This window comes from Tyto alba, unplaced genomic scaffold, assembly GCF_018691265.1.
Source record: "Tyto alba isolate M040663 unplaced genomic scaffold, T.alba_DEE_v4.0 Super-Scaffold_7, whole genome shotgun sequence".
Lineage (NCBI taxonomy): Eukaryota > Metazoa > Chordata > Aves > Strigiformes > Tytonidae > Tyto > Tyto alba.
The window spans coordinates 22505954-22519559 of NW_024881328.1; the positions used below are offsets into that span (position 1 = coordinate 22505954).

Here is a 13606-nt window from a genome sequence, read left to right on the forward strand (position 1 = left end):
TCATACTGTTTTTTAGATCTATAAGCCTCATATGGGCTACCTGGAAACTGAATTTGCAAACATTGTCTTCTATTTAAAGAAAAAGATGCCTCTCTACTACATTACTTCATTAAGTGCTTAGACCACATGCATGTATTTTCATTCTAATGTTTAGTGACACTGTGTGCAATGTACAGATCCCATGAAGAAGTGTACTGACTGTGTTTGCAGAATTAAGTCCTAACTCAAGACAGAGGAGAAAGAGTGGACTACAGCAAAGGAGAACCGAGTATGGTTCTGTCAATGCTTTCTGATATTTCCTGTTCTTCTCTGTGGCTGGGCCAGAAACAGCATTGATCAAATATTTCAGCTGACAAAGATAAAAACTAATTTACAAGAGATGAAGTTTCTTTATTTTATCCTAGGGGGCAAAAAAAAAATTAAAAAAAACAACCAAACAAACAAACAAAAAAACAACAAAAAACAATCTATAAAAATCCCCAAAACCCCTTTAATTCCTTTCAATTATATTTATCAAAATTCTAACCTGCAATGTTAACATTTTCAGTCAAAAACATTATTTTAAAATAAAAAGTCTTATTTTAGTGCAGATTTGGAACACAAATATTAACTTACCGGATTTTCAACCCAATAAATCAGCTGTTCGGAGTCATCAAAGTCAACATCAACACCATTCTGAACTCCTGCTATTGGAACCATAGCATCATTTGTTTTCTCCTCAGGGTTCAGAGAAATTCCATAAATTATATTATCTCTTACAGCAATGAGGAAAGGGTGTTCAACTGTGAAAATATATAATGTAATTCAGAGTTGTTTCTGGTGACAAAAATGGCACTGTGATATGCTTCCTCTCTCCCACCCAAAAGTTCCCTGATGCAGATAATGGTTGAATGTTACTAGCGATGTCTTGCAACCGCTTACCTGCAAGTTAGTTTCCACACTAGGACTGAGGTTATCATTTATTGTAATTGTTGTAACATTTAAAGTTTCAGCACTGTGCAACCACAATGCATGTGCAAGCAAATTCTGAGAAGGAAGAAGTAAATAAGGCCATATCACTCGTCGCTGGCCAAGGGAAGAAGTACATTCACGAAGCTGCTCTGAGCAGCTTTTTCAAATCTCTGCGAGTGGCAACCAGCAGGACAAAGCTCTGAGGGCTCTCCAGCATATGCCTGAGATGGGTTCTAATGCCTAATGGTCACAACTCACAAGCAAGGTACAATGTCACAGCAGCAACTGCTCATCTTCATTACTAAACATAACTGCAGTACTGTGCTTTCTTGTTTTATCTCTAAGGGAGTAGACATACTCCCTTGTTGTATATTTACTTTTAGGTAAACTTGTACCCTTATGTTTAAATCTTATTAATAAAGGGCATCCAGTCAGGTGATCTGAGAAAATGCATTAGAGAGCTGCAGAGTGTGAGTCAGTAACTTCATTTCTCATCTACTAAGGAGCAGGCGAAGAGAATCTCCTGAATACCAATTCCCCTCTTCCTTGTGCTTTTGCCTTTGGAGAATAAATTCTACCCTCTTCTCTCCACACGCACAAGCTACCACTTGATAGGGAACTGGGCTGCTGCTACTGCACAGAGGGTAGAGTAACCTATTTTCTCTTTTATAATAGATCAAAGACTTTTTTTGCTTTGTTTTTTGTTTTGACTTTCTTCACCGGCTACTTAGTACACTTATATACATTTTGCAGTGAAATTTTTAACATGAAAAACCACAGCATCATTGCATGTCTCAAAAATTATTCTCCATACTTCTCTCTGGCAGCTGGAATTATTTCTCAAATTTGACATAAGTTTAGATATCACTTGTCTCAGCACAAAAATCACATTTTGGCAAAGTTTTTGCACTTCAAATATATACAACAGAACATATACCAGGGATAAAGAACTACTGGCACTAAGTATCCTGAAGAACAAAAATGGCAAAAGAAATGGTCATAAAATGAGGAAAGACTATATTTGAATAGAAAATCAGAAGGTTTTCAAATACCAAAATTCTGAGGTTCAGTGTGTTTTAGGGGCAAGAACCAAATTAACCTTAAACTGGAGCTTGACTGATGAAAGGGACATAAGATATGTTAGTCAAGAACAAGAAGCAAACAAACCTGAGTGACCAAGAAAGTCCCTTCTAGTCCTGTATCCTGACTTTCTTACAACTGCAACTCTTAAAAACAGGTTTCCAGGCTGAATATTTATGAGGACAACATTCTGCCAGAGTATGTTTTCATTTCTAATTGATACTAAGCTCCTTTCATATGTATTCCAACAGCAAAACATTCAATGTGTTGAGAAATTTTAAAATGTGACTTTCTTTAAAGTCCTTAGAAGAAAATTTAGTTTATCGATTTTCTCCAAATGAAGCACCTGAATCTCTGAGTTATTTCCTGAATCTGGCTCCAAACCCTTACACCAAGTACATTTCATACGTCCTAAATGAAGTCTGCCTGGGATGGCCCTAAATTTTTTTTTCATGAGCTGCAGCCCACAGATCTGAGGTATGTTTTTTGCCTGACAGAGGGATGCATCTGACAGTGGTAGGTCTTTTTTTTATCTCATTATTACTGCCCTACCTCTCATGCAGTTCCTGTTATCAGGAGAAAGCATCCATCCTGAAGGACAAGCACAAGAAAAAAAAAGTGGTCCAGATGAAGAAAGCAAGCAGAGATGGCTACAGGGGGACAATGTACAGGAATTGATACCTGAAAAGAAAAAATAAAAGTATTAGCAACTGTAACAGTATAAGCAACTGGAAAGAATATTCAATCTCATTGCTACTGACAATATCAACCCAGTACTAAATCAGTTTTGCTATTTCCTTAAAATTAAAAGCAATACAACACACTCATAATAGGATATAATCTTTCGCATAAAACCAGTACCATTTTCATAGTGGTCTTTTCAGATTTTTTGCATTGTAGAAAATGTTTCAAACTCCTCTTCAAACTTTTCTTGCCTACACCAGGAGGCCTGCAGGATTTTCAGTTTTTAATTATTATAACCCTTCTAGATGGAGTATTTAAATGATTTACTGAAGTTTCTTAGAGAAACCTAAAGAGATAAAACAGTTGCCTACATCTCGTTCAAAGGTAGTGGGAGTTCAATGCATGATTTCTTGGATCACTTTGAAACTGTCAGTCTAAGCTTATAAAATGTAAAAAACACAGTGAAGAAGGTTCTCTACTGATTGCTACTATTACTATACACTAAAATTCAATCATTTAGATCACTTCCACAAACTTGCTCCTGAAGATGATTTCTCAGGATGAACCATCTTCACAAGAAAATAAAAATCAGATTTTAAGTATATCCTTAGCAACTGCAGCAGGCCTTATTCTGAGAAGCTTGGAAGTTCCAGGTAATGACACAATTGCTCCTAATATAAAAACTAACAAGCACTGAAAACAAATTAGCAAGATGGCAATAAAACAAAGGCATAAACTCAGAATTCAAACTGTAAGAAAATTATTCATCTCATCAGTATAACAAATCTAAACTCTAGTAGGTGCAAGATCTAATGATTTACAAAAAAGGAGAGTGGATGACAGCTTTAATGCTGCATCTGGAACTTTAATCAGAAAATAATTATTTCTTCATTTAAAAACATTAGTATGTTTTGCTATTTTGCAGGTACTTTATTTCCTTCTTCTCTGTTTGGCCACTTGGAGTACAACAGAAAAATTCTAAATGAAAAATCATAAAACGTACTTATTTAATACAATGAAGAAAAGTAAACTATTTTCTCCACCAGTGGTAGAAAGTTTTTTAAACCCTGGATTACAAAATAAAACCTCTTAAACCAGAACTATGATGTATAAATTAATGGTACCCTCTGGTGACTGAACAATTTGCAGTGAGAGTGCTAGGTGGCTTTAGCTCTGAATGTGACTGAGGAAGGTTTTGTTCCGAAACAAATATAGCACTGCAATTACTAGCATCTTCTCAGATGCAAGTCTCTGGCCTCACCAGTATGAAAGTTTTCAAGAAAAAAAAATATAAGTCATTGTAATATTTATTAATCAGAAACATTCCATACACAAGAAATGTAGCAGAAAATGAACAACAATATTTGTGTCAATATATTTCCCACTCTTCAAGTCATGCCATGAAATGACAAAAATTCCAATTTGGAAGATAATTCTACCTAAGAGAAAGGAAAAAAAAATTCTTTTTTTTTTTTTTTTTTACAGTCTTGCAGCTGCAGAAGATCACCTGCATATGATCACAGAGGTAATTTTGAATGCAATGAAGGGGTTTATTTATTATTTCATTAAGTAAAATAATGTAAAAGTTTTTTCAGAGAAGGTTGATAACAGTAATCTTGTCTAAAAAAACTATATTATTAACATAGAAGGAACTGAGTCTGGTATGACAGAGACAAATTTTTAAAATTAAAATGCTTTCCAAAAGTTCTCCATTTCTCTTACAAAAACATTCAAAACAAAGTGCAAGAAAAAGGCACATACTACTTCCCTATTATTTTGTGGGGATAGTCTTTAAGCTTATATGCTGCCTTGGTTACTTTCTCTAAACACCAGCTTGGACAGGCTGGTTCAGCAGGTTGGACAGGCTGAAATGACCTTCAGTTGCAAGTCAACAGTATGAATTATTTGGTTGTTTTAACCCAGACCATCTGCTGACAAGACTGATTCCAGGAGTGCCTGTACATGACATTACTGCATGGCTTATTTTTGTAATTACCAAAGTCGTTTTGCTGGACTTACCACTAGGTTGCTTTATAGGATGGACTGCCACAAGCCCCAAAGGCTGGTGAATGTTATAAATCATAACTGTCTGGTTTCCTCCATGCCATTTATTGGCCCGAATTACTCGATTAGTATAGCGGTCACTCCAGTAAACAAAATCTTCAAAGACAGTTAGAGCATGTGGATGCTGCAATATCTAAAAGGCAAGGATGTTTACCAATTTAGTTCTAGAGATTTGTATATGTAAAGCTTGCAATGAAGTAACAACAGAGCTGAACATAAATTTAAAAGAAAAAAAAAAAAAAAGAATATGAAACATTATCAACATTATCTATTGCCTGAAAACAAGACATGAATTATGGGGGAAACATAAATTTTTTAAAGTTAAAATGCTAAATAGACCCTGTGAGATGTACATGAAGAATTAAGAAAGCAGTCTAACTATAGGGCAGAACACAGGGAACCGAAAGGAAGATGCAACTGTAGTTTTTCAAGGGCACAAGAGGAAATGTCTAGTGAGAGTTATGGACCTGTCAAGATCTTGCATCTCTAATAAGCTCCTCTATAATTTACCAGAGGGTCGAAGAAGGTGACTTATCTAAATTTCAGAAAACTAGGAGTGGGACAAGACTGCACTGGCTCCTATTTCACAAGAATTGTCTCTCTAGTCAAAAATAAAAGCGCTAAGGTTCAATTCTTGAAAATATACATGTGGTTATTTATACCAGCTCTGTGCACCAGCTGAACATCTGAACTATTGCGCTGGTATATGGACGCTGCTACAAGCTGCCAGCAGCATTTCACTGGATGATCTTCATGAAGTGTCCTGCACACAGCAAGCCCTGGCAGCACAAAACCCATCACTGCTGTCAAGAACAGTAGCAATCATCATTCACAGAAGGTCAACAGGGAAAGTTCTTCCAGTTTCTTTGTACTGTATTTGCCTACAGCAAATGCACCAGCTAGTAACAGCAGAGTCAGGTGTCACCTTTAGTCTTCACACATGCAGACAGAACAAATGACAATGATCTAAAGCACTAAGTGTACACTCAACTCCAGGTTCTGTTGAAGATCTCCTGTAGACTGTGAATGGGATATGTGATTCTTTTTCCAGCTGTAGCAAGCAGCTAAAACACTTACATCTGCTTCACCCAAGTATTTTGAAGAAAAATACATTCAAGTCTATGACAGTACAAACATGTTTTTAAGTACTATCAGCAAGGATGTGAGAAAGCAATGGTCTCTTATTAATGTCTTACCAGATCACTGGCAACCACCTGTCGTCTGTTGTTTCCATTGTAATCACAAAAATCGATATAATCAAGATAAGCATCAGCAAAATAGAGAAGTTTATTTGGGTAATCAATGGAGAGTCCATTGGGCCAGTAGATTTTATTGTTAATAATCACTGTTCGCATTTTGCCATCCATGCTGGCTTTTTCAATTCGAGGGTTTTGGCCCCAGTCAGTCCAGAACATTACATGAGCACTGAAAAAAGTAACTTGTGGTTACCAATCTGACAAAAAAACTGGCTGCTTCTTGAGAAACATTACATGAAGACTCACTAGCCAAAAAATAGAACCATCTTTGTAAGAAAAATCCTACAGAATGATACTGAAATTATTGATTTCAGCAATATGTTTACTTAAGATATTACCACAATTTCTGTTGTAAAAATTCTTTTAACACTTCTACTGCTGTTTTCATTTGTCAATAATAGCAGCATATACAAACTACTGTTATCACTGGTTTTTGATATAGATTATAACCTAATTCTCCAGTTACTAAATAATAATTTTATATGTGTTTGTACTTTTACAGGTGTGCACTGATAATGTTAACAGTGCTATAACTGGAGACCCTCATGTGCCTGGCACTAAATAGAGTTCAAGGCATCAAAGACCTCAGAAAACAGTAGAAGCTTGTACATGAACAGTTCAAATCATAACACACCATTTACTCTATTCTACTTGCTGTCTGAAATGGGAAGGTGCTTTTGTGATAATTATCTATACCATATTAATGTTATTTTAGATATGGGGCTATGAAGGACCTTGTTCCTTGCCAGGTAGGCAAACCACATTAATATTAACATGTAAGTTTGCGGTATACCACCAACTGATAATGATACATCAGAATTTTGAATTGATAGTTCTTAACTGGGAAACAAAAGTAGGAAAAGCTATTTTACAGAGAAAAACCCAACTTGATACAGTGAAACAGAGCAACAGATTATAAATAGTTACCATATGACTTTAAATATTAACTCAAATCTGCAAACACACTTCTAAAAAAATTGTCTTAAGTTTCATCTTTCACTTGTCATTTACAGTTACAATACCATTTGGTCATATCTCAAATCTTAATACTGTTACAATATAAAATGTGTATCTTTTCAAAACAAAACATTAAAAAAAAAAAATCTTACTCAATTCTGGGATCTAATACTAGTCCCCTTGGGTTTGTTATATTTTCACTAATCAGCACAGTCCTGTGGCTCCCATCCATTTTAGAGACTTCAATTGTTTCCAGAACAAAGTCTGTCCAGTAAAGATTGCGACCTACCCAATCTACTGCTATACTTTCAGTCACGGTGACACCACTGTCAAACACCTGTTTAATAACAAAAATTAAAAAAAAAAAAAAAAAAAAAAAAAGAAGAGAGAGAGAACAAACTAGTTGATATTAAATTTTTACCCTTTCCGTTTCTATAGATATGGAAAATGGGGAACCAAGTCTCCAACATTTTCTAGGTATCTGATACAGAATGACTCACAGTGTACATATTCAAAGCAAGCACTGACAAAGCATATACCCAAACACTCCTACTAACTTCAGTGGGTCTATTAAAGAAGATAGCATCTACTAACAGGAAAATCCACTTATAGCCTGATGTTTAAAATGCTTCTTGAAAGCCTTCAGTTTCCTTTTTCAAAAAGCTACATGAAGTGTTGGCTTAGTATTTACAAAGTGGTTTCATTTTGTCTGTTATCTCTCTTCTTATGATATTGGGATTTCCCTCTTCCCCTTTGTTAACTGCAGATACAGTGTCTTCATTTTCTCTCCACAATGAAGAGGCAAAAATAATTCAGCAAAACTTACTATTTTTCGGTCAGTCCCATTTTGAAAAGCACTCCAAATTTTATCCTGTGTTGTATCAGACCAAAAGATACGATCTGTGATTGAATCAAAATCAATAGCCACAATATTCCTCCCATCCCGAATTAGAGAATAAATACTGTGTGACTGAGACGTGATGTTGTCCACAACAATTTGGTTACGACTTGCCACTAGCAAAAGAAGATTCCCAGACTCTGTCAAAGGAAAATAAATTAAAATAAACCAATAAGCTATTCAACAGTAACTCTGTAAGAAAAAGAAACACTGAGTAATTTGACATAACTTTATTGTATCCAGAGATACATACTGAAAGGACAAACTCAAATCAATTCTCAGACCAAGTTATTTTATCATATCCAGTCTGTCCATCCTGTATTTTTGGATCTACTTTGGCTTTTCTCCACCTATTCTCCATCATTTACTCTTTCTACGAGACTCCCCTTCCAGTCTCATATCTGGACCTTGGGTTCCCTTCCCCATGGTCCAACCAGTTTGCTGCTGACGTCCAATCCTCATTCCTCCAAAAGCCACTCTCAGGTCCCAGTCCTGACTCAAATCCCAAAGTTCTTTGTACCAGCGGTTACTCTACTCAGCCTAGCTCTTCTTCCTGTTTAGCTAGACTGCCTTTTTCCCCCACTTTAGACTGCCTGGGGACCAGGGAGGAGAATAAAGAGATTACAGAAGAGCCGTAGGCTGCTGTGGTTAGACTGCTGTGCAGCAGCTTACACTGATAAGCTGCGGAAAAACAGCTGAAGAGTAGTAACCATAAAGACAGCAAACTATGCGAAACTCCCTGTAAGGGCCAAACTTATTTGCCAGGTAAATTGCAAGAGTCTTCCACAATCTAAGTATATCCCTAAACCAGGAAAAGCTGTGGTGACAAATTCCACTAGGTATATGGCTCCTCTGTGCTGTCAGTGCACTATATAACAGATGCAGAATAACAGACAGCTAGGCTGTGTCAGTGTTGTCTGCTCTTTAGGAATGAGCAAGTATGGCATAAGCGCTAGGTCAGTCTTCCGAAAGGCTGGGACTTAAATAGTCTGTGAGCACTGAACGTTATAAAGAGCAAATTTTGACCTATGGCTTACAGGTGCCTGGCATTGCTTTTCTCCAGAATATTATTTTTACCCCTTTCAGGACTAAAAATTACAGTGTTAATTTACATAAATTATTTCAAGGAAATAACAGCTTCCAGTTAACCCCTCAGCTGACAGTTTTAATACTCAAGGTCATCTGCCATGAACAACTTTAAATGGCTGTTTACATCAGCTCTTTTAAAAGAGAACAATATGAAAATGGCAAAGCTGGACATTTTCCAGACACTGTTGTCATTCTTTAAGTTGACACCAATGTTCCTCACCTGCTGCTTTACAAGTCTTCCCATTGCTTTCTAGAATGTATCCTTCATCACAATAACACCTAAAAGACCCTCTCTCATTGTAACAATGCTGACTACAAAAGCCTGGAGGGTCACATTCATTAATATCTTCACATGTCTTGGAGTCATTTGCAAGCTGGTATCCCATAGGACATGTACACTGAGCTCCAAAGGGTCCTTGAATACATTCATGAGTGCAGCCAGCATTATTGTCAGAGCAGCTCTCCTGATCTGAAATAGGGTTGGGGAAGGAAATGAGCAAATAGGTAACAAAAGCTTCTTATGCTAAATTTAATACTTCACATTTGCATTACTAGCCTAAGACTGCTGCTATAACATGACTATACAATCATCAGTTATGCAATGTGAGGCTGGACTGAGGCCCTTACATAAAATAGAACACACACAATGCACATAAAGGCAGGTGATTACACAGCACATACTAGTGAATCCCATCAAATGAACACTAAACAGAAAGCTGTGTAAGCATTTAAGACATTTTTCAAAACTAACTAGAAATCTACAAAAATGTACTGTACCACTCCAAATCTAAAATTGTATTAATAAACAAACATTTAAAATCATTTATAATCATACCTGGCTGGGGTTCATCTGAGAATGTGCATTGATTAAAGAGAAGAAGGCAGAAAGAAGGAAAGAAAGAGAAAAGTTACGCTTAAATCAGCTCTTAATCAACATAAATACAAATTCTGGCTACACGTGAACTTCTAGATTTTTTTCATGATTTTTGAAGTTAGAAATATAAAAGAAAATATTAAGGACTGAATCACATTTCATCTGATCTTAAAGCATACCATGCTTTAGTGAATGTGTTCAGGAACACAAGGCTCATCCACACATTGCTATATAAAAACCTGTACGGAAGTCAGTGGAAGTCACATTTGAATTCAGAGTACATGATTGGACATAGCTAATGAACTCATCAGTGATCATCATAGTCTCTTTTCACTACAAGCAAGTTCCACTTAGTAATTTGAGTTCTAATTTCAGCATGCTTACAATTTCAGCTAGAAATATTGCTGCACTAAATCCAGCATGCTGAATATTCCACTTCTTTCTGAAGCTGTAGCACATAGTAGGCTAAAGTAGATGCTTGAACAGTAACTTACTGCACAGTGGGGATTCATCAGCTCCATTAGGACAATCTGCAGAATCATCACATACTTTGCTCAGATTCACACAGATACTATGACCTGGACATTGCCATTGCCAGCTGGGGCACCGGAAGGGCTGAGTAGGACAATCTCTCTCATCACTCATATCCCTGCAGTCATTATCACCATCACAGATCCATGCTCGATAAACACAGTTGCCATTATCACAGCGGAAAAGAGATGGAGGACAGGTCCTGGAAGGACATCTATGATGTTCATCTGAGCCATCCGCACAGTCAGGATGGCCATCACATTCCCAGTTAGCAGGAACACAACTGCCATCTGATTGACACTGGAATTCATTTTGGTGGCACATCCCTGGTGGTCTTGTAGCTAAAACAATGAAATTCAACAGTTCAGAAGCTGTTTCAATTTTAGACAGAAAAAATAAAATCACTATGTTCAGTTCATCTCTTCCATAAGCAGTTACAATACTATTAAGAACTGTGTTGCTTTTAGATCAAGCCATAGAATCATAGTCAGTCAACCTACATGACATTTCAGAATCTGACCAATTTAAGTCCTACTTTCTAATATGGTGAAAAGGGCAATTCAACTATTGTTATATCTTGAGCAAGCACATATTAATATCTATGTATTTTGATATCTAGGTACACGCCCAAAGCAATACGAAATTTCTTGCTGAAACTAGTTTTCACTGCCCTGCAATGCAACATTTTAACTAGCTTAAATGTAAAAGATTACTCAAGGAAAAGTTTCAATCTAACTCTCATGGATAAAGGTTTTCAGTTTTCTAGATGAACAGGCTTCTGAATTTTTCTTTTAAACCCTGAGACTGAAGTGCCAAGTAAAACAAAACATTTGGTTCAAAAGGAACGCAAACTCTACTCTTCCAGAAAAATCTACTCTTGAGCTGGAAATTAATGTGTTTGAAATTTCTGCTCAGAAAAATGATTTATAGACAACCTTCCCTAAAAAGAACGTTGAGGTTTTAAGGACAGTATTGCCAATTATTTGATATGGCAGATAAAGGAAATTTTCAGAAGCATCACCTAATAAGTGAAGCCTTTCTTTCAACATCAAAATACTTACGGCAATCAGTCTCATCTGAGTGATCATTACAGTCAAAAACACCATCACACTGGTAGTAAGTGCTGATACACTGGTCTCCACTTAGACATTTAAACTCTGTAGCACTGCAGTTATATACTACAAAATGAAAAAAACCTTATGTTATTTATTTATTTCACAGAGCTAGACTGCACCCAATTTTTCTACAGGTGCCCAAGTCAGATATGGGATCAGGAGTCCAAGTTCCACTGAAGTCCATGATTTCCCTGGGACACAGAAAATGCTGTGAGCTTGGAATCTACAGAAAACAGAAGAAACATATTTTAGCCCTCTGCAACAAGCCTAGAGATCGAAGGGCTTACTAAAATTCTAAAACTAGCATCATAATATGGTTCATTTATGGATAGGTTTATTATGCATTCTGCTATCTTGGTGCCGGTAATATAAGGTCACCAAAGACCCCTCAGGGGGCAAGAGTGAGGAAGCAATAAAGAGGCGTTCAACAGACTAAGTTACACTTACTGCAGTCACGCTCATCAGCACCATCTATACAGTCTTTGTCTCCATCACAGACATAGAATGGGTCAATACAGCGATGGTCTGGACACTGAAACTGCCTGGGTTCACAAGTACCTGTAAAAGCTATTAAGAATGACAATAAATGCAGATGTGTTTCTTTTATCTCTTCTGAAATCAGCATAATCCTGAGACAGTAGAAGACACTGTCACTAACTTGCAGCATGTAATGCAGCAATTAGTAATCATATAAATTACAAGCAGCAATACATAAGTATCAGGTAATTGTTTATTCATATGTAGGCTTGGATTTATGCAAAACAAACAGAAGATTCCATTCAGTGTTAAATAACGCTAAAGAAAGCATATGGAAAAACTACCGTCTTACTTCTGGGAAGAACTTCCAGACTAGATTAGCTGACTACACCATTAGTCATTAGTGAGATCACTCATGAATTAAGTGCTTAGAACATCCAAGCTTTAGTTGCAGTGGATGATATTATGCAGCACCATGATCATAACTATCACACTTACCCCTTTCTATTTTTTTTAATTATTTTTCTGCATTCTACTTGGCTCTGGTATTTCAAATTAGATGAGTTTTCCACATCTTACAGACTGCAAAATATCAGTCTAACTTAGATATTAGTTCTTTCTTCTTAATTTCATTTATCATGCTTACACCAACAGATATATCTATGTAGACATACACAGTTGTTTAAAAAACAACAGTCAGTTGTGATACTCACTGCAGTTTTTTTCATCTGACCCATCACCACAGTCATTATCAGTATCACATAGCCAGATCCTAGGTATACATCTTCCATTATCACAAGTGAACAGGGCTACAGGGCATGAAGTGGGTCCTTGTGTAGGACAATGCAATTCATCACTGCCATCAAAACAGTCATTATGTTTATCACAACGCCAGCGACCAGGAATACACTGTCCACTGGCACAGGTAAAAGCTGATGAAGCACAAGTATTGTCTAAATGAAAAAGCAAAACAGGAGGATACTTTTATAAACATCTCCAAAACTTGCCCTCCCTGCCTGAGTATTCAGTACATTTAGTACACTTACAGAATGTCTAAAACACGCATAAAATTCTAAAATCCACATTGCTTAAAATGAAAACATCTGTCATGCCAACGTGCTGCAGAACTGAATAGCTTACAAGCTTTTTTTTAAGCTGCAAGAATCAATAAAAACCTAAATTGTTAATCACTTCAAAACAATATAAAGAACAAAAAAATAACTTATCCAAGTAGCCATTTGCTTTATACTTTCCTTTTCCTCAAAACACATTCTAGTTATTCTAAAATAGCCCACTAATAATTAATAGAGTTTATACCTTAGTCATACTAGTTAGTTCTATGCATTAAGGAGCACATTTTACTAATATATTCTATTTTCTTGTTTGTAATTTAAAAGAGATAATTAATTATGAAGAAAGAAGGACCAAATAAGTCATAAAAATACAAGAACTCTTCAATATCTTATCAACTATAATTATCCCACTGCTCTCTCGATTTACTTGATCAACAAAATATTTTGTGCAAGACACTTTACAGTAAAACCAGGAAATGCCAATGTGCTTTTAATCCACTCGACTGTAAAAATCCAAATGTAACAAACAGTTCAGAAGTTCCTAAATATAATGAAAA

General features: G+C 36.2%; 1 protein-coding gene across 7 annotated transcripts in view; it reads right to left on the reverse strand.

Moving 5' to 3' along the window:
* Positions 1–13606, reverse strand: part of LRP2 (LDL receptor related protein 2) — a 172931-nt gene that overhangs the window by 61795 nt on the left and 97530 nt on the right. For 6 of the 7 annotated variants that reach the window (XM_032989751.2, XM_042784253.1, XM_032989752.2 and 3 more), the window contains 12 exons: positions 12690–12929; positions 11947–12066; positions 11446–11562; positions 10348–10725; positions 9815–9829; positions 9200–9448; positions 7819–8030; positions 7145–7329; positions 5976–6204; positions 4735–4912; positions 2584–2712; positions 616–782 (listed from right to left, as the gene is read on the reverse strand). In XM_032989751.2, the coding sequence (XP_032845642.1) occupies positions 616–782; positions 2584–2712; positions 4735–4912; positions 5976–6204; positions 7145–7329; positions 7819–8030; positions 9200–9448; positions 9815–9829; positions 10348–10725; positions 11446–11562; positions 11947–12066; positions 12690–12929 (2219 nt within the window). The remainder of the gene's footprint in view (positions 1–615; positions 783–2583; positions 2713–4734; positions 4913–5975; positions 6205–7144; positions 7330–7818; positions 8031–9199; positions 9449–9814; positions 9830–10347; positions 10726–11445; positions 11563–11946; positions 12067–12689; positions 12930–13606) is intronic. The other variant, XM_032989750.2, reaches the window with a different exon arrangement.